General features: G+C 42.5%; 1 protein-coding gene across 2 annotated transcripts; it reads left to right on the top strand.

Annotated features, from left to right (window-relative positions):
* Window positions 1–336: 336 nt before the first annotated feature.
* Window positions 337–22,370, top strand: LOC149083914 (limulus clotting factor C-like). Of its 2 annotated transcripts, XM_089234288.1 has the most exons (11): window positions 337–500; window positions 5,101–5,164; window positions 9,678–9,742; window positions 9,836–9,964; window positions 14,450–14,617; window positions 14,711–14,893; window positions 16,336–16,453; window positions 17,653–17,849; window positions 19,836–20,119; window positions 21,676–21,843; window positions 21,941–22,370. In XM_089234288.1, the coding sequence occupies exons 1-11, from the start codon at window positions 473–475 to the stop codon at window positions 22,283–22,285; spliced, it is 1,749 nt and encodes a 582-aa protein (XP_089090414.1). In that variant the 5' UTR covers window positions 337–472; the 3' UTR covers window positions 22,286–22,370. The 2 variants fall into 2 exon arrangements, with proteins under 2 accessions (XP_089090414.1, XP_089090415.1); XM_089234289.1 differs by lacking the exon at window positions 9,836–9,964.
* The last annotated feature ends 2,551 nt before the right edge of the window (window positions 22,371–24,921 follow it).

Raw genomic sequence — 24,921 nt, 5'->3', positions numbered from 1 at the left:
CGTTCACTTTTCTTATAAGTTTAATATTGTTTGTTGATTCAAAAAAAAAGTCCGTAATTTTATTGTGTTTCAAATTTGTTTATATTCGGTTATGCGATGACATCAAATGTGTTTTGCTGAACGTTAAAACGAATTCTCATCAGACTAGAAGTGTTTCCAGAATGAAAGAAAGCAAAGCCGAAATGCGAATTCGATCGAAATGGCAAATATTTACCCTCAATTTGACCTCCCAAGACGTTCGTGTTTGTTCACCCATTGCGTTGCAATTGAGAAAGCCATCATTTGATGTCTTTCTCTCTCTCTTACGAACGATGATGATGATGATGCCTTTTTTTAAACATTATAAACATTTCGAAACTGTTCCGTAAAGAGCAGCCATTAAAAGTGGACGTCTTGTTAGTCCTTAAGTTCAACACACGCTGGGAAGAGTCCTTCTCTCTTACTTAGAATATAGGAATTGACAGAGGGAGAGATGATTGCGCGGATTCTGCTGCATGTTGGTAAGTTGAGAATTTATACATGAAATGCTCAGATACACATTTCCCACTTATTTTTCACTCCTTTCAGACGTTGCTGATCAATAGGTTGAGGTGAGGAAGAACATTCAAATCCTTACATTGGTGGGGGTTGAAGGGGCTGAGCTCTCCTGGTCAATGCCAGGGAAATTATGGTCACTCATCAAAGAAATGATAGCTTATATCTTATCATGACAATTACCAATTATCGGATAAACTTTTTTCTAAAGTCACATAAACAATCTTCTGTGGAATTTGTAATGAACTGGTACATGCTGGAAAGTGTATTTTCTGAGTGTATGTGAGGCTTCTCTCTAGCGCAGAGGCGCATTCATGATTTTTCAGTCTGTGGCCGGCTAGACGAACTTTGTCGCCCTTTTCCCATTCTAGTCTAATTTTTTTCACTACTCTTTCCTCGAATTCGCCACCCTGTGCTATAACCCGCTTGCCCCCACCCCTGCAAGTACAGTCATTTTGCTATTACCGAAGATGATGTCACTATCTACTATCCATACGAGCCGATGCAAAGATGAATTTTTTTGGAGAAATTGAATTTTCTAGATGTTATGCCGAAACTAATGTTCGGAAAGAAAAGTGATTTGTCTCCTCCGGTAATCAATTCCGGTTTTTTTTTGCATACCGGGCAAGTGCGCAAGTGTGCCTCTGGTGTATTGGTTAGCGCACTTGCCCGGTATCCAACGGAACTCGGGTCCCATTCCCGGAGGAGACAAATCGCTTTTCTTTCCTAATATTCGTTTTGGCATGACATCCTGTAAAATTCAATTTCTCGGTATATTTCGGGCCGAAAAAACACCATCTCTGAATTCCCTTTCTTTCCCAGAAATTCATCTTCGCATCTGCCAACTGTTAAAAACCTTTGAATTGGCTACAAGTCGAACTCCGATAACTCGAACACCTATCGTAGTCGAAGTTTTTCGAAAATAATCCTATATACACTTTGTTTATAATCCGACCGTATGCGTCCGTTTCCATAATACAGTATGTACGTCCCTATTTCTAAATATTCTCATTCAATAATTATTGAAAGAGAATATTCTAAAAATATGACAATATGATTAAATTAGAATGGCTTATCTCAATGAATTTCTTCATCTCCAGTTGGTTTACTAATACGATATTCGTGAATAGCGCCATTTTAATGAATCTCTCTTTTTTCCTAGTCTGAAATCAAAATTTCCAATTCTCCAAACTAACGATAACTTTTTTGGTCGACCGCTCTGCACAATCGAGATATCGAGATTTGACTGTACACTCGTGTCTCCAAGTCACTCTTTTGGTCACTCCCATGCTCACACATTCTCTAAGTCACTGTTTTAGCCATTCGCATGCTTGCACATTGTTTTGGTCACCACTCTCATGCTCGCGCACTATGTTGGCCTCTCACATACTTGCACACACACTCTAGGTCACTCTTTTTCTCCCACATTGACATGGCACCTTACTTTATAGGTCGGTCTTTTGATCATTTGTACGTTTATGCATACTCATGTATTTTTTTGGTCATTCACATGCTTGCTCACGCTCTAAGTAACTCCTTTTGTCACTCTCATGCTCACACACCGTTGGCCCCTCACATACTTGCACACGCTCTAGGTCACTCTTTTGGTCGCACACTGACACGGATGGTTTCTTGCTTTATAGGTCGGTGTTTTGATCAGTTACACGTTTATACATACATGCTCTATGTAATTGTTTGGTCATTCACATGCTTGCTCACGCTCCAAGTCACTCTTTTGCTCACTCACGTGCTTGCAAACTCTGTAAGTCACTCTTTTGATCACTCACTGACCTAGTCCCTTACTCTAGTCTGGCAGAGGCAGATTTATTTAGAAAAATTTTATCATCCTTCTCCCATTCTACTAATTTTTTTAACCACTCATTCCTCAAATTTGCCACCCCTTTGAACTTGCCGCCCTAGACTAACCGTTAGCTAGTCAGTTAACCCCCCCCCCTTCCCCCGTAAATGCGCCACAGCCGTAGCTTATTTATGTAATCATTCATAAGAGTCAGGAGAGAATTTTTCAAATTTGAGACTAGCTTGAATTCGCGCCTCGAAGTTCGAAAAAATAAGTAAAAAAATTCCCTTTATCAGCAACTTCAATGGTGTTGATCAAATCTCTCCCACTTCAACATGCCAGCTTCTTCTTCTTATTTCTTGCCCACAAGTATTTTCCACAATACTTCTTTGGAAATCCCTGGCTGCGGTCTCCGGCCCTTATGTGCCACTGGGCGCACGTGCAATTTTTCTCCCTAGTCATTGGATTCAGTTACCCATTTTTGTGAAATGGCTTGTATGTTGCATTGGTTGATGGCTGTCTTCATGGGGAGAACGACGCGAGTAATTCGAAACTTGCGGGCACGGGGCAAGGGGAGCCACCACTATAAATCTTTGCTAACTTTTCCGACACAACTCTGCCTCTTTTGAGGCAACGGAAGTAAGGTGCTTTGCATCAGTCCGGGGTTGTGAGCGGTTTTATCTATCTATCAATGGTGTTCAACCTTAACAACCGACTTATAGGCAGATTCAGTGGAGGACGATAGAGGAAAGGCACACCCTCCCCCTCTTCCTCGTTTATTGAAAAATTGTATTATTGGCATAGATGGGAGGGTGGAGGTAGACATCTCTCCCCCCCCCAATCATTATGCATATGCTCGGCGATTCGCTTCTTTTCTACCCCCCCCCCCCTCCCCGTTCGACGAGCCTATATCCGCTTACGCGTGACTTGTGGGATATCAAGCTTGTACAGAATGTGATCTAAAGACAGTACGACCAACAGAAATCTCAGTGCCTTGATTCCAGTTCATGCCAGAATACAAAAATGTAAATATCGGTATGCACATATATTTATACACTGCTCAAAACAATTAGGGGAGCAAGCAAAAAAGTGAAGGAAACCGTGCGAGACAGCCACGTATTGGCATACAATGGATAGTACACGCGTATCAATGCGCAATACAGAAAAAAGACGTAAAAAAATTTGGAATTAAGCTCTAATTCTTTGAAAATATGAAAAAAACATGAAAAGATGATTTAGGGCAACAATTTGGTTACATGTAAACGATAAAAAAAAGTACTGTTTAGACATGGTGCATGATTTTTAATAGGGCGTGTGGTCTCCTCGAACAGCTAAGACTGCTGCACACCTGTTTGCCATGGATGCGATGAGGTTATCGATCAGACTTTGGGGAATACTGTTCCACTCCTCAAGAAGTGCAATCTGCAAGTCTCGGACAGTAACAGGCGGCCTTGGTCGCGCAGCAATGCGTCGTCCGAGCATGTTTGGATTCAGGTCAGGAGAGCACGCTGGCCATTCCACACGCTGTATTGTTTCAGCTTCAAGCATGTTCTCCTCCAGACGAGCTCTATGCGGTCGGGCATTATCATCCTGGAAAACAAAGGAATCTCCAATGGCTCCAGCGTAAGGGATGACATGAGGTCGCAGTATCTCGTCTGCATACCTTCGGGCCGTCAAAGTGCCATTCCGAATGATATGCAGGTCCGTACGTCCGCCTATGCTGATTCCACCCCATACCATCCAACCAGCTCGTCTGTATTGTGACCTTTCACGAACGAATGCGGGGTTATTTCGAGTGCCCCTGTCCCTCCATACCAGAACACGCCGGGTGTCACACTCCAGACTGAATCGGGACTCGTCTGTAAACAGCACTTGGCTCCAATCATGTTGCTCCCAAACTCGATGTTCAGCAGCCCATCTTCTTCGGGCCGCACGGTGGCGTGGGGTCAACGGAATGCAGACCATTGGCCTACGTGCATAGAGCCCTCCCTCATGAAGCCGATTACGTACTGTTTGGCTGGACACCCTTCATCCGGTTGCCAAGAGCAACCGTCTTTGCAGCTGCGTAGCATTTTCTGTTCTGTTTCGACGGGCTGTTAACCGAAAATGCCGGTCATCAGTTGCTGTAGTGGCGCGTGGGCCGACCTTGCCCTGGTCGACGTCTAACATTTCCTGTTTCTTGGAATCGATTCCACAGCCTTGCAACAACAACACTTCTGGCGACTCCAACAGCGTCCGCGACACTACGTTGTGTTTGCCCGGATTCCAGTCTGCCTATAACACGCCATGCCATGGATTCCGGTAAATCACGTTGTTGAGACATCCTCAAGTCACCTTGTCTCAAAAAAAAATACTGCGCAATCGAATTTCACAGTTACGGCAGTAAAACAGACGTTTCTGCAACACCCCGATTTCTGCCCTTATCTCCTTTTTGACGTCATGAACTTTGATTTGCATATGAAGTTTTCTTCTTCCGTTTCCTGCTAGGCTTTAAATTATGGATGATTCATTTTATGTTACTTATCGGTATACATCTTTGCGTAATTTTGTTAAAACCGTGTGCTCCCCTAATTGTTTTGAGCAGTGTACTTATATGTGTTACCACTAAAGTGCAAAAATCAGTTATTCTACAGATTATCTAGGTATCAAATCAGTTAATCTGCGATTAGCTAGGTAATGTGCATATTAACGGGTTTCGAGCTTTAGCGGTAACATATGCAAATGCTATGTTAAAACTTTGTTAAGATTTTCATTTTTTGTTTATGAAGCATTGTTACTGACTGCAGCTGCATCAGCAGAAATAGGACAACGTCGAAACGATGACTTCGAGACGTAAGTAATAACATTGCTTTACCATATTCGGGTGTGTAATGAGAGGGAGAGTGAATATATCATGGTGTAGCGTTGTATAGAGAGTGAACTTATTTATACCTTGAAACCCCAGGTTGACTCATGCGCTATCTTCGAAAGACACTGTGATATCAGTTAAGTCAATCACTGTTCCCTATACTGCTTTTTTTTTCAGCGATTTTTGAAATATTACTTTGGTGCGGCAAATCTGTTCCTTTCTCAAAAATGGGCAATAAATTTACTCTCTTTTATAGGCACATAAGCTTCAACTACTGTATTTACACGTATAGACAAGTGCAGTCAAGGCGCCAAGGAAGGGAGATGTGGACTTACCGTTCCCCCTCCCCATTTTTTCACAAAAAACAGGTTTTGCCGCTTCTATTGACGTTTAATCGTATACAAAAAAGCAGGATAGGGAACGTAATTGGCTATAGCGATAATGCGGACGTCACACTTCGCTCAAAAATGCCGCATGAGTCAGTTTGAGGGTTTTAAAGAGCTCTAGGTACGAATTTCCGAACGAAATATCAAGTTCTATGATTATGTTGGTATTTTAGCACTTTGGTCATTTTATGCACTCAAATGGGACCGTAATTACGGTCCAGGGTGGTCGTTAAGCGGGCCATAGCCCAGACCCAAAAAAGTAAATGCGAATGAGCGAAAAATTTAGGAAAGTCAAATACTCCCCAGTTGCAATCAGACCTCAATGTAAGTTGACTCTTGAAACTTAGCAGCTTATTTTCAACATCAATTTTTTGGAGCATTTCAATCACAATAAATCTTGACAGAATGTTTCAACATTTTTCTCCCCCTACAAAGACGTCAAAATAAGTTGCATAATTTGTTGCTTCAAACCTTGTTATTTATTACCGTAAAACATCATATGAATAACATTAATCTTGTTGATCGAAACGTACTTCGTATGATGATTCACCTGCGCTCTGAGAAGCCGATTGTTTGTGGTAAACTCATATTTTCCTGGATCGCTTACGTTTCTTGGACGGAAAATGAGTTTTTGAACGTTCCAGTAAATATTTGCTCGAATCTTCGTTTTCATTTTGTCGATTCCCCCCACGAATGGGTTGGTCTTGAACCAGGAAAGCGAAACACCTGCTTTGATGATACACACGAACATGCGCAATGAGCAAGCTTTCAAAAATGTTTTTTTTTGTGCATAAACGGGGTAAAAACTACCATCAACACTTGATACTATTTGAGTTCATTGTAAAATAAAAACTGCAGAAGAGCCTCATAATTTTCATTCAAATTCTCACGGCACACCAGACCCGCCCTTGAAGGGGGGGGGGGGTGTGCGACAGGTTTTTGCAATGTACTTCCTTCAGCTCTTGGTCAGTATCTTTCAGTTGATGAGATTCGAATTCATTTTTCCAGAGAGAATCACTCAAGAGATCTCTGAAACGTATTGTACATTCAAAAGAAATATCAAAATTCATGATATACATTAGGCATTTCCGTCCTAACGCCTCCCAATGACTGAGCAATAAAAACGCAGGTATCATTTTAGCTGAAAGGGGATGAAAAGGTCCAGTTTTAGACTAGAATTTTAAAAATTATGGAACGAGATTGAATATTTTGCAACCAATTATGAAAAGGAAAAATGGAATTATGGATAAAAAAAAATATATCAAACAGAATAACTATGAAATAAATAATAATTATCAAATAAAATTGTCTGTAATTGTCATAAAATTGTTTGACCAAACGAGATGTATGGTCACTGTACCTGCAAACGAGACTTTTCGAATATGGTTATCAGAAACATACTATTCAATCTTTACACTTCATGCACAGTTAGAAAAACTGATAGCAGATGGAAGCACTACACATAACAAACATTACACAGAAACAAACTTTACGCGGAAGGTTCACCACACACACGTGTTCCAACATGTACCAATTCGTTAGAAGTTCCGCAGAGGAATATGGACATGCCCTCCACATCCTGCAACTGGGGCCTAGGCTGGGATCTTTAGCGGGCCCCTTCTGTAGTTAATTTATATCGTAAAAAAGCGAAAAAAAAATGATAACCCTCCCGGGCCCTGTCAGCCCTCATTGTGCGGGAGGCCATGAATATGGACGAGGTGCATGTCTGGTTCAGTAGTAGTAGTAGTAGTAGTTATCAGAAACATCGAGTCCCGATGTGATCGCATTAAGCGGCGTAGACTGTATCATGAGAGCTCCCGCAATCGAGGAATGATCGAGTAATTACTGTGCTTGTGCAACGTTATACTTCAACTTATACGAATATATACGATGAATTGATTCTGCGCTGTAATATATACGAATACAACGCCACAACAGGCAAATTGCCCAACGAGGTGGCTGAGTTAAGAACATCATGGATCCCCGAGCCATTTTTTGGAGGCCCTACCTACTACTACTACATCACACATGCGCCCCGCCCACACCCCCCAACAAATCGGTACATACGGGAATGTGCGTGTACGTGTAGTGAAACCTGACGTGAAGTTTTTTTTTTTTTTTTTTTTTTTTTTTTTTTTTTTTTTTTTTGTTGTTTCTCTGTAATGCTTGTTATGTGTAGTGCTGCCATCTGCCACTAGTTTTTCTAACTATGAGTGAAGTGTTATGATTGAATGATTTATTGTTGTAGGACTGTTGCTCTCTGTGGCGAGACTTTTTTAACGGGGAGATCGGCTCGCATTTGCGCCTTGAAGTTGGGAACCACAGAAAACCAACTTCAGCCGACCACCGCTGTGGGGTTCGAACCCGGATCCTCGCATCGCGAGTCCGTCACTATAACCACTCGACCACCACAGCGGCCGAGCACACATAAGTTAAAGAGTGATTATGCTATAACTTGGTAATTTTTTAGATTTGACACATTTTATGCTTTACGATTCATGTGCTTATTTTATACTTTACTTATTTTAGATTTCACGCTTTTTACGCATTTTATGCATTCAAATTTCTCATTGGTGTGTTTTTACGGGTTTTTTTTCGAAAATGTATTAAATGCGACATGTAATAACGGAGAAATGGCGCGATATGTAATGTTTGTTGGTGTAATAAAGATTAATTTCATGAATAATGAATCATTATTAATGATTATTTAATAAAGATGAATAAATAACAAACATAATGAAAATAAAAAAATAATAAAGAGGAATAAATAAAAGGCACGTTATATGACTAATGGTCTAGCTCAGTGTTTCCCAAAGTGGGCAATATCGCCCCCTGGTGGGCGATGGAATGGTCCAAGGGGGCGATAGAACCTACTTATTCAACATAGGATCTAATGGGCTTACTTAAATTGGGGGGCGATGAGAGGAAAAATTTCTGAAGAAGGGGGCGATGGAACAAAAATTTTGGGAGACCATGGTCTAGCTGATTGGACGCGCCTACGAGACAGCGTCCAAACAGCTGGCGTTCAAACGGCATGAGTCCGAATGTCTGGCTTCCAAATGGCCGCGTCCAAACATGTTGTTCTACGCAATCTGAGGCTCTCGGTACATTCCAGCACCTAGAGATGGAAGGCCTTCGCCAGCACTTCCTAGATATACTGTAGAAGGCCTCTGCAGTGTTTGCCATATAAACGTCATTCAGACTGCCTAGCAAGTTTGCCACATTTTAAAGGAAAACACAGCATCCTATTTCGTTCCATCTTGTTGTGGCGTAGAATCTTCCTGATTGGCTCACAAATACTGCGTAGTGACTGGATGTGGAGCATAGAAATCGCCAATTCTGAACCCGATCATTTCTTTTCCTCACAACGATGATACTGGCACAAGCAGGGAATTTTTTCCCCCCGAATATTCTGAGGCACAAATGGACTACTCACTGACGTCACAAACCGACTGCAGAGGCCTTCTATCTCTAGGAGGTGCTGCCTTCGCACGCTGCTCGTGACGTCAGCAAGTATATAGACCATTTTCACCTCAGAATATCCAGGAAAAAAAAAAATTCCCAGTTCTTGTCAGTACCATCGTTGTAACATATGCACCCGACTGGCACCGTAGTAAGATGCTTGTCCTCCACTATGAAGGTTACTATCAAGATCCATGGGTTCGAATCCGGACGTGCAACGTTAGAAGCAAGTTCTTCACCTACCGAGCCTGAGGTCCTTTGGCATCGTTATGCGGAAAAGAAATGATAGGATTCAGAATTGACAGTTTTTATGTCCCATATCCAATCACCATACGGTATTCGTGAGCCAACCAGGAAGATTCTATACCAAAATAAAAAAGAAACGAAATAGGATGCTGTGATTCAAAATGTGGCAAACTTGCCAGGTAGTCTTAATGACGTTACAGATGAACTTGGCAACCCGTGCGGAGGCCTTCTATCTCTATGGGGTGCTGGACATTCCTGGATTTCATTTTCTTTGCGCAACCCTTCCGTCTTAGAAGTTTACCCCTCCCCCCCTACTTATCTGAAACACCCACAAATATTGAATAAAGCATATATTTATAGGTTCATAATATTTCCATTATGTTTCTTTCCATTTACATCACAGATGCAGGAAACTCCAACCCGGACATACTGTTGGAAATTACATTTGCTCCGAACATGACACCAAAGGTATAAAAGAGCTATTTTTTTTAAACTTGCTATATTCACCTATATTTCAAAAACATAATTTACACATAATTATTATTTTTTTATCGTTCAAAGATGATGATACTCGGGTCTTGAACCAATTCCAAGGCATTCTGGTAAATGAGAGCTATACAGCTGAGGCCGATCATCCCTGGGCTGCACTCCTACAGGAGTTACCATCAGAGGGTTCTTCTCTGTTAACAGGTATATACTGAATCATATTAGTACGGGTGATTCCAGAAACGACACCCTAACTTCAAAATTACATAGCATGGAAACAGTGATAAATAGAAACATGCCCTTCCCCCCACCCCCATCACAAGGGGTAGGCAGGCACAGCTTCAGACCCGGGACGATTTTTCGTTATTTTTCCTAATTTTGTAAATATAAACTAAGTGACACACATTGCCATATCACTTGAGCGACTCGCGGCACATTCCCATATCATTCAATTGTCCCGCGTGTTACTTACAGATCACCGCGGCACAGTTCCACAGCAGTCAAACCACCCGCGGCACATTCGCAGATCTTCGAGTGACCCCGCGGCATATTTAAAGACCACCGCGGCACAGTTTCAGAGCAATTAAGTGTCCGGCGGCACAGTTTCAGAGCAATAAAGTGTCCGGCGGCACAATTTCAGGTCACATACGTGACTTGCGGCGCAGTTCCAGATCACTTACGTGACTTGCGACACAGTCACCTACGCATCCATTGCAGTAGATAAATCGCGCGGAAGTGGTTCTTAACTTCACTCTTCACATTAGTCATGCCATTGCTAGGCACGGGGCGACCGTTTCGAATCCATCGTAATGTCATTGGACCCATGTTTGCGAAGGACAATATCCTTGGGCGTCCCGCGGCACATTTTCAGATCACTGGAGTGACCCACGGCATATTTGCTGATCACTTGAGGGACCGACGGCACAATTCAAGCGACCTGTGGAACATTAACAGATCACTTGAGTGATACGCGGTGCTGTTCGCGATCACTTAATTAAGTTGCGCGCTCACGTTTTCAAATGAATGAATTAACCCGCATTCTCCTAAAGATTGAACACCTTTTGTTTAAAGCAATGGAAATCACAAACGCGATATCAGATTTAACTGTTGTGAGCAGAGCCGCAGTAAATTCTTGATCATACGGGGACAAGAATACATTTTGGAGTCCCCTTGCAATGTTGATGGGAGGGTTCAAGACTTGCGTCCCCCCCCCCCCTAAAAAGATACATGCGGAAGTATCTAAATATACATGCAACATGCTTTGTTTCATCAGTTTTAACCAAATCTTCGGCTAACAAGTTTGAAATGTGGGCGCAGTACCAAAATGCAAGTCCCGAAAAGCCAAGAGAGAGCCATCCAGAGTCTTTCTGGAAGAAACCATATTTCGCAGTAACAAAACTTGATATGTTACGTATGACGTTTTCTTCTGTTGACTTCACTGAACTGAAAACCACATTTGCTAAATAATTTCCAGCATGTGATAAGCCAGATGTGTCAATAGTATCAACATATGGATGGCTTTACCACACCGTTTTATAACACACAGAATTTATGCATTATACATATCCATCCATTGACATGCAATTTTTGATTTCCTAAGTCAACTTCACTTTCTCTAACTTCATCATTGTAAACCGTGGGTCACCATTTATCAGCTAAATTGGTACTACTATGGTATCTTTGATATATAATATACATATTAATATATAAACTGAAGAGCCAAAAAATTGGTACAGGCATGCGTATGCAAGTAGAGATATGGAACCAATCAGAGTACGGTCGGCAACGCCTATATAGCACAACAAGTGCTCCCCGTTAAAAGGTCTCGCCACAGAGAGTAACAGTCCTACAAACAGTACAAATATTCAGTCAATACACATCACTCACTTCACTTCTGAGATATAGATGGCAGCACTGAAAAATCATACACAACACTAGATACACACTCAGACTGTTAGGTACACGCACTTACACTTCCGGCACAACTCACTAGGTAGTAAATTGCCTATGGCAATAGACCTGAGTTGTGCTCGGTTTGAAAAAAAAAAAAAAGCACAACAAGTGTCTGGCATAGTTGTTAGATCGGTTACTGCTGCTACAACGGCAGATTATCGAGATTTAAGTGAGTTTGAACGTGGTGTTGTAGTCGGCGCACGAGAGATGGGACATAGCATTTCCGAGGTAGCGATGAAATTTGGATTTTCACGTACGACCATTTCACGAGTGTACCATGAATATCGGGAATCCGGTAAAAAATTAAATCTACGACATCGCAGCGGCCGGAAAAAGATCATGCAAGAACGGGACTGACGACGAGAATCATTAAACGTGACAGACGTGCAACCCTTCCGCAAATTGCTGCAGATTTCAATGCTGGGCCATCAACAAGTGTCAGCGTGCGAACCATTCAACGAAACATCATCGATATGGGCTTTCGGAGCCGAAGGCCCACTCGTGTACCCTTGATGACTGCACGACACAAAACTTTACGCCTCGCCTGGGCCCGACAACACCGACATTGGACTGGAAACACGTTGCCTGGTCTGACGAGTCTTGGTTCCAATTGCTTCGAGCTGATGGACGTGTACGGGTATGGAGAATGAATCCATGAACCCTACATGTCAACAGGGGACTGTTCAAGCTGGTAGAGACTCTGTGGTATGGGGCGTGTGCAGTTGGCGTGATATAGGACCCCTGATAGATCTAGATACGACTCTGACACGTATGTAAGCATACTGTCTGATCACCTGCACCCATTCATGTCCCCATTGTGCATTCCGACGGACTTGGACAATTTCAGCAGGACAATGCGACACCCCCACACGTCCACAATTGCTACAAAGTGGCTCCAGAAACACTCTTCTGATTTTAGACACTTCCGCTGGCCACCAAAATCCCCAGACATGAACATTATTGAACATATATGGGATGACTTGCAACGTGCTGTTCAGAAGAGATCTCCACCCCCTCTTACTCCTACGGATTTATGGACAACCCTGCAGGATTCATGGTGTCAATTATCTCCAGCACTACTTCAGACATTAGTCGAGTCCATGCCACGTCGTGTTGCGGCACTTCTGCGTGCTCGCGGGGGCCCTACACGATATTAGGCAGGTGTACCAGTTTTTTTGGCTCTTCAGTGTATATATTATATTATAAAATTATTTGAAAATATAATATTTAAATTAATTGATATTTTTAAAATAATTTAATAAAAATTTAAATCACACACACTTTAGAACTTATTAGACACTTATTGATTTAAATCAGTGATTTTTTTTTAAAAAAATCAGTTGATTTAAATCACTACAATCCTGTTTAGAATAACTAGACAGTGCTTCCATCGCTCTATCTTCATCCATTCAGAAGTTATGACCACTTGAACATCTCATATACGACGCATGCGCAGTCTCTTGCAATCATTTTCTGCCTCTAAGAATCATTTTAAGATGCCCGGGAGCAAAAAGGATAAATATTTAAAGAAATGAAGAACATTGGAAATTTTTCACATAATCTTGAAAAACTCCTGAAGTATGGCACATAGAATCATGGAAGTAACATAGTGGTATAGCAATACAAGTAGCGCCAAATGATAAGAAAGGTTAGAATGCCACCTGGTGGAAAATTAAAGAACTTTTTTGTGTTATCTTGAAATCTAGGCAAGAGAATCAAAAAATTTCAACAATCATGTAGCAGAAAGGAATTTAGTTAATAACAAACGTACTTGGTTATGAACAATGTACAGTCAAACCGATAATTACGACCTTGGTTGTAACGACACCTCGGTTATAACGTCAATAATTGGAGGTCCGGACTGATTTCCGTAGAAAATAATGTTGAATATGTTACTATAATGTTATTAACAAAATAATGCTGATGAATGAAATCAAGGCAACGATTACTTATACCAATAGAATGCACACGACAGGTCCCTTTACCATTAAAAATGAAGATGACGGACCCGTTGTACTAAAATGAAGGCCTCTTCCTCCCTTTTATGAATTAAATGTAGGTCATGGACCCCTTGTACAAACAAAATGAAGGTCATGGACCCATTCTACGTATATAACAAATGCTGCAGACCCCTTTCCACTAATAAAATGAAGGCCACGGGATCCCTTTTACTGATTACTGAGGGCCACGAACCCTTTTTCACTATTGACATGAAGGTCAGGAACCCCTTTTCACGATTGCAATGAAAGTCAGGGACCCTTTTTCACTATTGAAACTATTTAAATGAAGGTCAAGGACCCATTTCACAAATTACTGAAAGCCACGGATCCCTTATACCAACAAAGCGAAGGCCACGGACTCTTTTTCACTAATGAAATCCAGGTTACGAACCCCTTTCCCACTAATGAAATGCAAGTCACTGACCCTTTTTACAAATTACTGGAGGCCACGGACCTCTTTTAGAAATTTCTGAAGGCCACGAATCCCTTGTACCAATAAAATGATGGTCACAGACTCCGTTTCAGAGCAACCTTCAGAACAAAAGTGATGTAGTTGTTTCCTCATCCAAGCTCATTAAATTCTCTTGAAGTTCCCAAAGACTCTCAAAGGGTCCCCGGAACCCCTGTTTTAGGACGCCTGGTTAAGAAGAAGTTTAGTTATTGTACGTGCCATTCTATCGCGAATTCGACACATTCTCCTTGAGATTACTGTTCATAATTTTTGATATTTTTGCAGGACTAAATGATTGGAAAAGTCTCGAACTCTCGAAGAATATCGTCACGAGCGGCGTATCCAACGCTCTCGAAGCAAACTACGCTCGCAAGACACCGAAGCAAGCCTTCGATCCATTCGCAAGTCTCTACTCAAAGCTAAAGAGTTTCCCTTTCGGCGAACAGGCAATAGGTAAATGAGAAAGGGAAAGATTCATTTATTTTTCCCATAAAATTTATCATTTATCTTTTTCTCTGATTAAATTCCAACGTCTCGTTTGTCCAGGAAACTGCAAAAATCCAGGCTCGATTGCGAACGGTGCATCGAGCGACGACCACACGGCAGTTTTCCAGTGGGGTTCGGTGCTCGATTTCAATTGCAGCAAAGGATATCACCTTGTCGGGTCGCAGAGATTGACTTGCCTGATGACGGAGCAATGGTCTGACGAAAAGCCATCCTGCGTTACAGGTGATGAAATACGGTGATCCACCATTAGGGATACCAATTATATTAATGCATATTCATTTGCAGGGCCATAACTACGATGTGTGTGTGTGGTGTGGGGGGGGGGGGGCAAACATTATTTTGCCGCCCCCCCCCCCCCACGAAAAAATTCGATGATGTTTTTGAGGGTGTTTTTGTTTCTACCTTAAATTTGCCACCCGGGGCAGTTGCCTCCTTCGTTCTCCCGCCCCCTCTTATTATTTTGATCATTGGTCTTACTTAGGGTTTCGGACGTCTCGTATACAGGGGGGTCCTGTAAGTGCCAATGCGTCCTTTATCTCATCAACCGCCCATCGTAGAGGTATGATTCCAATTTAAAAATATGCTCAAAAGGCGTTTAAAAATCACCGCGTACCAGTTTTGAGAGTGAAAATACAGTGTGTCACAAAGTAAAACTCTAAATTTTTATATGGACTCCCTGCCCTTGAAAACCAATTAGAAAGTTGCAAAAATTGGAGAATATTTGGGAAAGAAAGAGAGAACAGCATGCATAAGGGAAAGGGGCATTGCCCTTTAGTTTATGCTGTTCTTTTCGTACTTTTTACTGATTTTGAATTCATACATCGGTGAATATTGCATTTTGACACATGAATTTGTTTTTGTCGGCATCAGAAGAGACAGGGACATACTGTATTTGAACCCCAAAAAACCAGTACAGAGTGGAACACATTTTGAGCACTTTTTAAACTGAAGCCATTTCTGTACGATGAATGCTTAAGGCGATGAAGGACGAGTTAAGACTAACAAGACACCCTGTATATTGTTGTACCGGCTGGAATAAGTGAAAAACAGTTCATTGAAACTTTTTCTCCAAATTAAACTCATTTTTAAAAAATAGTGAAAATCAATTATTAACAGTAGGGGGTCATTCAAGTATTACGTCAGCATCGGGGGGGGGGGGAAAGGGTTTCGCATTTGCTGACTTTTGGTGACAAGGGGGGGGAGGGGAGTTTGAAGGTTGCTTACGTCATCAACCACCCCTTTTTGATGATATGAAATATTCTAAGCTGCTGACGGGGGGAGCGGGGCCAGTGTTTTGCTAACTTTTGCTGACAAGTGGGGGAGGGGGGTCAAAAATGGCTAAAAATCTGCTTACGTAACACTTGAAAGGCCCCTAGCCGAAAAAAAGAATGAAGAATACGTTGGCCCGGGGGGCCATGATGCTCTTAATACGGCCGAAGTTTAACCACCACTGCCAGGGACATCTTAAAAGCATCATGGATCCTCGGGCAAAATGATTTTTCTGTTCTGACGCCCCCCCCGGCAGACTCGAAATGCCCCTCTCTCTGGGCACCAATTTATATGGCATATGTATTAAAACGGCACTGACCACGGCTTCAGTAGAGATTATAAAATTTGACATTATTAAATGGCAAATCGAACGCTATTTTTCATTCCTTTTTCAGAGGTATCGTGCGAAGAGATCACTGCTCCGAAAGGCGGAGGTGTTAATTATCTTCCACCGCTGAAGACGGATGATGACGTCAGGGCAGCGTTGGCACTGCCGGTATTCGAAGGTGTCGGGTGAGTATGTTCAACGCCATCTATAGCAGAAGGTCTCCGCACGAAGCTCGTTACGTCACTGAAGAAGGTCATCCTCGCCTGTAGCCATTAGATATACCGTACTTCAAGGAAAGTTAAAGACGGAGCATGCGTCGACCTGTTATATCCAATGGCTATAGGTGAGATAACCTTCTTCAGTGACGTCATGAGCGTCGCGGGGAGGCCTTCTGCTATAGATGATGTTGATCTGTTAAGTTGTTCGATCACTATTCAGCCAAAAGCGACATAATTTTCTTTCTGTCTGCAGAAGAAGATTTTTACAGTCATTTTTTTTATCTCATATTAATCACGGATCCAGAGGGATAGGTACCCTTCTCAAGAGTCTGGTAATACGGGGAAAAATTTGCCTGTTCCGTAAAATATGGAACGATTCTGTAACTCTACACAATTTGTCTCCATCTCAACACATAGTCATAGATCCACATCTGCTAGTAATGGCTTCAATAATTTGTAGACCCCACCCCCTCCTCCAATATGTTAAACTCGAGGTCCTAGGATCGGCCTCCGTTGAGAAGCCACTACTCCAGAAGTAGCCTACATACAGGGTGCCCCCTATCGGTACGCAGCATCTGAAGATTTAAATAAGGGTCATCGAGATAATCATTTCGGCACGTAACAACGTGAGGAAACGGGGTATCGGACTATACGAGTAGCGTGATCAAAACCATCTTTACACATGGGTTGCGGCGGGAAGACCTCAATACAGCACGTGTCACGTGATAAATTCATTGCCACGTAATGTAATTCTTTAGTATAATTTTCGAAAGTTATATAATTGGTAGGCAGGCACTTCAATCTACGTACGGGCCAGGGGTATCGATTTGCTCGGGGTGGGGGGGGGGGCATGATGTTGATAAGGCGTCTCTGAGTATTATTCTGTAGATTATTGTAGTCGTAATTAGAGTAGATGCTATATTCAAAGACCTTCCCCCCCGTTACATATCTAAATACTCATCTCGATGGAATCTGCAGAAATCTGACACGCAGTGTACCACTTGGGCCATCCTGTACCTCGTCAATATTCCCCTCGGAACTTGAAATGTTGGAGAAACCTAACTGTGTGCGCGTATTATGAGTATGAGTAAGAGAATTTTTTCATGATAACATATTACTTCCTTTGTATACTGAAGCCGTTTTCTTCTTCTTTTGGGTACGTCAAGCATTCCTCAACATTTCATGAACATGGTGACTCCCCCTCCGGCAAAGCCAAATAAAGAGCTACCGGAGGGACGATACGCCGTCGGAACTCGAGCCATTTTCAATTGCAAACCGAAATATTACAAACTGGAGGGATCCAAGACGAGAATCTGCAAAAAGAACGGCAAATGGAGCGGCCGAGAAACAATCTGCCTGCCAGGTACGATCCAGTGGACTCGTTCTACGATTTTGAATGCCTTACATTATACAGTCGAGTCACATTAAGTATCGCCACTGAGAGCAACGGGCCTACAATACAAAACTTCAATCGTTACACTTCACTAATTTTTCGAAAAATAGATGGCAGATGGCAGCACTATAACAAACATTACCATTACACAGAAACAAACTTCACGTTAGATCCATGACACGGACACACACATTCCAACATGTACCAATTCATTACAAGTTCCGCAGAAGAATATGGACGAGGTGGATATGTGGTTTAGTAGTAGTAGTCGAGTCACATTATTGCGACCTCACCCCACCCCCTATTTCTGACATCATCTCCTTGCATCTCATGAAGATGGACTCACATTGAAGTGACTCGACTGTGCATTCGGAATGATTCTGAACTCTTGAACAAAACTTCAAGGAATGATAGAGTGCTCTCAAAAAATCAATTTTCACACCATAGAGATGACACAAGCGGTGAACAGCTAGACGGCGCTTTCGTTGAACACATAAAGTGCTAGTTTTGACACTTTATATTGCCAATTCTACCGTGGAGTGCTGCAGGCGCTGCTGATTTCACGAGTCAGGAAAAGGTGGATATGCATTTCATACAGACGGGAATGTTCTGGAACGGAAGTGTTTTCCAACAAGACTCGTCTCAGATCACTGAAGCGTCCTTTGTCAGCGACATACAGGATACAGGGTGTGGCAGGAGTGTGAACAAGGCACAAAAAGCCCGTTCCACACAGAAGCTGGTGTTCTGGAACCCCAAAGACTACCGGGAGTGTTTTTTGCCAAGACATACTTAAGACTACTGACGCGTCCTCTGCCAGCAGTATACAGGGCGTGAAAGGTGTTTGAGGACACCACAAGAAGCCTGTTCCGCACCTGCTCTGGAACAAGGAAATTTCATATAAAAATTCATACTGTCGGGACAATTAAAGATAATGATATCTAACAGTGTGACGGGCATCATAGTGATCGGCAAAAAAAGCAATAGGCCATTGCCCACGAGTGAACATATTTTCTGTTTACTGGTGGACCAAATAAAAAGGCTGGTAAGCCAAAAAGTCCACCAGTTAAGAAATGTACACAGTTAAGAAAAGCCCACCACCTCAAGAAATATACCGGAAGTTTTTTCTTGACAACACACCTGCCAGATCGCCGACGCGTCGTTTTTCAGCTGCGTGCAGTGTACAGAACTAACCAAAACTGTGGCTCTGAAACCCCACATATTGTACCGGAAGTGTTCCTTGACAAGCAAGACTTCTGTCGCGTCCTCTGTCAGCATACAGGGCATGCCATGAGTGTGAGGGCTCCACAAAAAAGCCAGTTCCACATAGAAACCGGTGCTCTGGAACCCCAAAAATTATACCGGGGGTATTTCTTCATAAGACACCTGCCAGGTTGCCAACGATTCCTTTTTTTACAGGATACAGGATGTGCCAGGAGTGTGAGGACGCCACAAGAAGCCCGTTTCGTAAGACTGTATACCGGGAGTGTTTCTTGACATCATGACTCTTGCCAGGTCGCTGACGCGTCCTTTGTCAGCAGTACACAGGGTCTACCAGGAATGTGAGGATTTCACAAAAAGCCCGTTTCACACAGACACCGCAATCCATCAAAGGTTTTTTCGATATGGCAGGGTCGTACGTGAAACACTCCTGGCACAGTGTATACGTATCCAGAGCATCCCCGTCCACAACACCGTACATGAAATGTGTGTCCGTCTTTTCCTGATTCGTGAAATCATCCATCCCCTTCTACAATCCAGGATAGAGATGACGATAAGTTGTAAAACCAGCTCTTCATGAGATCAAGTGCGACAGTGTCGTCTAGTTGTTCACTAAGAACTCTATGACGAAAACTGCTTTTTAGATGTCTTCTATCGCTCCTTAAAGTTTTTTCCAGGAGCTCTGAATCGAATTTTAAAGAAATTTCAATAAATATAATAGACATTCAATCCTTTCAGAATGCGGTGTTCATATGGAGGGTCGACATAAGGTGACTAACAAAACCGTCTCGGAACTGATGAAGTGGCCCTGGCAGGCTGGAATCGGAGTCTACATGAAAGGGATGGCGAGGTGGGTCTTACAGTGTGGTGCCACCCTCATCAGCGAGGAATGGGTAGTGACGGCCGCTCATTGCGTCTCGAAAAGCGGATCAACGCCTCTCGATACGAAAGATGTCTTCACCTACCTCGGAAAATATTACAGGGATGACAGCCAAGACGACCAGTACGTGCAGTACCGATCCGTAGGTCTACACTTAATTATTATTATTTTTTAAAATTTAGCTAATAAATGCTCCCTCCTCCAATTGTGCCATACTGCGTTAGAATAGTATTCGCAGTGTGCGTCGTTGTTTTCCTGGGCCAAATTTCGTCTCAAAAATTCATCAAGTGTGTGACATCGAGTCAAGTATATCAACCCCTTCGCTTACAAGCCATTGACAAGAAATTCCGATGATCTCTATTTAAAGAATAGGCGATAAGTATGGTAACCCTGTCGTAACCTAACCGTACGGCACAAAAAGGAAAATATGGAGAAGGGAAAAAAAGTAGTAGAAAGGGGAAAAAAAATGAAAGAAAACCAATGTAATAAATAAGTGGGTAAGAGAGTACATACGAAGTAGATTTTTCTTTTTACCTTCACCCTGCTTGTTCCCTTTCGCTCTTACATGTATATAGTAGAAGGATACATTACATGCGGGAAAGAATCACTAATAGCAGTATAGAAATAAACGGAAGTAAAAAGAACAACTTTTTTTTCCTCATAGGGGTTACAATATAGCTTCGCGATAATGAGGAGAGATGGAAGAAAACAGAACTTGTTTGAATTTATTCCTCTCACGTTTGGACGCAATATTACGTCCTTGATCGTAAAGTGGTTAATGCGCATTTACATAATGATCAGTAGGAATTGGAATTTACCCGAAAATTTGCACGAACATTCGTTATTGCTAATGTGTGTAAATGAGTGTTGTGGATACATGATAATTAAGGCAAGGGCCCGCAGATAATATTCGAAAAATGGAGCTAAGAAACCCTTGGGTATATCAAGGCTCGAGCAAACTAGCGTCGGTAAATAAGAGCTTGGGTAAATCAGAGATGGGGAAAATCAGCCTTGTCAGCCACCGATAGATGGCACCTTCGTTTCCGACCCAACTCGATGGTAGTAAATTGTTGTATGGCGATATGACCGCAGTGAGTGAGCAATAAAGTAGTAGTCTCGGTAAATCAGATCTTGGAAAGATCAGTGCTGGGGGGGGGGGGGAAATTGGACTCGGTGAACGAGAGCTCGCGTAAATCAAGGCTGGGATACTGGTAAATGTGAACTTAAGTAAATCGGTGTTGAGGAAAACTAGCTTCGCGAATTGAAGCTCAGATAAACCCCCCCAGGGTTGGGAAAATTAGTCTGGTTAAATGAGAGCATGGGTAAATAAGGGCAGGAGGTGAATTAGCCTCGGGAAAGGAAACCTTGAGTAAATCAGGTCTGGAGAAAATCAGTTTCGGTAAATGGAGAGCTTGTATAAATCAGGACTGGTACGAAGTAGCCTCAAAATGATATCTCTGGTAGATCAGATGTAGGTAAAATTAGCTGTGGCAAAATAAGTGCATGCGTAAGGGACCCATGGATAAACCAGAGATAGGGGCCACGGGTAAATGAGTGATCGCTTTCAAATCGTACACGTGTATATGGTAAATGACATCATCTGTCTCATGATGACATTATCGTATGATATTTATACCCGGTGTTGCCATTGTTAAAAATACAAACCTTCATTTGGAATTTTTTTTTATGTGTTCATAGCCAAGAAAGATGATTATCCACCCAGATTACGATCCTGGTCAATTCGATTCTGACATAGCTCTTATATGGCTGATCAAACCGGTAGAATTCACGGATCGAGTGCAACCAGCATGCCTGCCATCGAAGGTCACCTCGGATATGAACCTCGCACGAGGAGAACATGGAATCGTAAGAAAGCTCAGAATGAATACTAGTCTTGTTTTCGCGTAGACCGTAATAGACTATGAGTATCTGGATTATATGATTGTATTCTTTATCTGTGTAGGTTCCGGGATGGGGCAAGAAGAAAGACGGGTCATTTTTATCGGTCATGAACGAGCTGAGCCTGCCGGTGATAGGACCACAAGAATGCGCTCAGAAATACAAGAAAGCTGGTCACAAAATGCTCGTCACGGAGAGGATGTTCTGCGCCGGTGTCGACGACGGTCACGTGGACGCCTGTGGTGGGGACAGCGGCGGACCGATGCTCTTCCAGGACAAGCTCAATGCTAAATGGACTATAGAGGGTATCGTGAGTTGGGGTAGCCCTGAGGGATGCGCCGTCGCTCTACAGTATGGAGGATACACGAGAGTCGTCAAATTTCTCCCTTGGATACACCTGTACCTGTAGATTCGTGATGGTGACACAAAATTAAATTACATACATCGAGATCGTTATCGACTCTGCTTTTATTTCAATAAACGTTACACAAGTATTCCTTTTATACTGTATTTATTTTCTGTGTCTACCACATTTCGAATGACTCACACGTGTTTTATTTCTGTTGTATGCCAATTGTCGTCGTCGAAACATTATGCAGGATGTTTTAGCAAGAAAGGTGAGGAAGCTTCTTCACCAATAGCCTCGATCCGTCGCCATGTGGGTTTCATTTCGGACATTTTGAAAAAATAAAAGGCTCAGAGGCGACATAAGTGAGGATGATATACTGAGTAGTGTAGTACCAAAGCCTCCTAGAGAGACGTGGTATTATCTAGGAGGCTTTGGTAGTACCCAAAAATCATACCACGTTGAAGCATGCTGCGCATCTTTCGTTCCTGAAGGACTTATCCGGCTTTCCTCGTACCTTCTTTATTTCGTCGCGAACATTATCAGTCTTCTGAAGAAATTAGGTATGTGTCTTAGGGCTGAAAGTGAGATTGATTGCGTGTTTGAATGCTGATGGAAACAGGTTGGGTTCGTGTCTGAAAATTGTTTTGCGTTTGTTGAGGCCAGCCCCGTGGGCTGAGTGTATATGGGGCCATATTGGATGCGTGTTTTAATGCTTGTACTGTCTGGTAAAGGCGGCTCTGTGTCTGAATGCTTATGAGGGCTTGTTAGGTGCGTGTCTGAATGCTCATGGATGACAGGTTAAGTGCATGTCTGAATGCTCATGGATGACAGGTTAAGTGCATGTCTGAATGCTCATGGATGACAGGTTAAGTGCATGTCTGAATGCTCATGGATGACAGGTTAAGTGCATGTCTGAATGCTCATGGATGACAGGTTAAGTGCATGTCTGAATGCTCATGGATGACAGGTTAAGTGCATGTCTGAATGCTCATGGATGACAGGTTAAGTGCATGTCTGAATGCTCATGGATGACAGGTTAAGTGCATGTCTGAATGCTCATGGATGACAGGTTAAGTGCATGTCTGAATGCTCATGGATGACAGGTTAGCCGCGTGTCTGAATGCTTATCGGGGCAGGTTGGGTGCGTGTCTGAATGCTTATAGGGGCAGGTTGGGTGCGTGTCTGAATGCTCATGAGACAGGTTGGGTGTGTGTGTTAAGGCTTATGGGGACAGGTTAGGTGCATGTCTGAATGCTCATCAGGACAGGTTGGGTGTATGTCTTAAAGTTTACGGGGACAGGTTAGTTGCGTGTCTGAATGTTCATATATATATATATATATATATATATGCTTGTCGGGGCAGGTTAGGTGCGTGTCTGAATGCTCATGAGGACAGGTTGGGTGTGTGTCTTAAGGTTTATGGAGACAGGATAGGTGCGTGTCTGAATGCTCATGGGGGGACAGGTTAGGTACGTGTCTGAAAGTTCATTGGGGACAGGTTAGATGCGTATCTAAATACAAGGATGACGTCACTCTCCGCGACTTAAGTCGCCATCTGGTGGCAGTGTCAGCAGTTGTGAGCTTGGCCTGAGTCTGGTCCGGCCGAGCTCCAAGGAAAGTTTGAGGGATTCGGTGCCTCTGTAGTCTAGTGTTCTATGGCGTTCACCCGGAAAGTGAAAGAACGTGGGTTCGATTCCCCGCAGGGGCAGCTGAATTTTCTCTCTTTCCAAAATATATCTTCGCAACAGCCAGTTGTTAAAACCTGCGTGTCTAAATGCTTATCAGGGCAGATTAGGTGCGTGTCTGAATGCTCATGGGGACAGGTTGGGTGCGTGTCTGGATTGGGATAGGTTGAATGTTTGTCTAAATGCGTATGAAAAAAGTTTGGTGACCGGCTGAATACTTTTATCGTCTGTTCTCTGGCTGAATGTTTGTTAGAACATGTTGGATGTGTGTCTGAATGATTAGTTTGACTAAAATATGTTGGATGCATGTCTGGACGGGGACAGGTTGGATGCGTGTTTGAATGCTTGTGGTGTCTGTCCGCTGCTTGCCCTTCAAATGCTTATAGTTCCTTCTACTAATGAAGACAATATAGAGAGCTTCGCTCAATTCCACCACAATATCGAATATAAATTCAATGCTATAATAACGTATAAACTGTGTAATGAGTATTATGTGGTCGAACCCTTATACCATAAAAAAGCGCACAATATATGAGTCATATTAATATTATACACTTTTTTCAATTTCCTGTCCGAAAACGAGATCGCTCGGGGTGTAATACTCAGTTACACCTATAAGGAAATCGTTCAAAAACAGCTGCTTGCATTTTGAGGCTTTTTGAATACTTAAATACCAGCATTTTCCATATAATGACCGGGGAGTAGTTTCCACGCTCAAGTGATGAGAACAAAAGGGTCATTTTCCTCGAATTCGGGATGTTCATACGGAAAAAACAAAACATCAGCAGGAAAAACCCGAGCTATTTTCACGTTTTACTGGTTTTTGATTCCATTGTTTTTCCCCAAGTTAAAATCACTGACGTGGAAAAATTAGACAATCCGAACATATTATTCACTTTTTCATACACGATGATGATATGATTCGCCAATATCAAGGTTTCGCGTAGCAACAAATTCGTTTTTTGCTACGGATACGCTTAACAAGCAAGATGTGAATTGGGGGAAAATTCG

The sequence above is a fragment of the Pholcus phalangioides genome, unplaced genomic scaffold, assembly GCF_987345545.1.
Source record: "Pholcus phalangioides strain wild (caught in Gottingen) unplaced genomic scaffold, Ppha-v1.0 ptg000008l_1, whole genome shotgun sequence".
Classification (NCBI taxonomy): domain Eukaryota; kingdom Metazoa; phylum Arthropoda; class Arachnida; order Araneae; family Pholcidae; genus Pholcus; species Pholcus phalangioides.
This window is presented reverse-complemented; position numbering and strand designations above follow the sequence as displayed.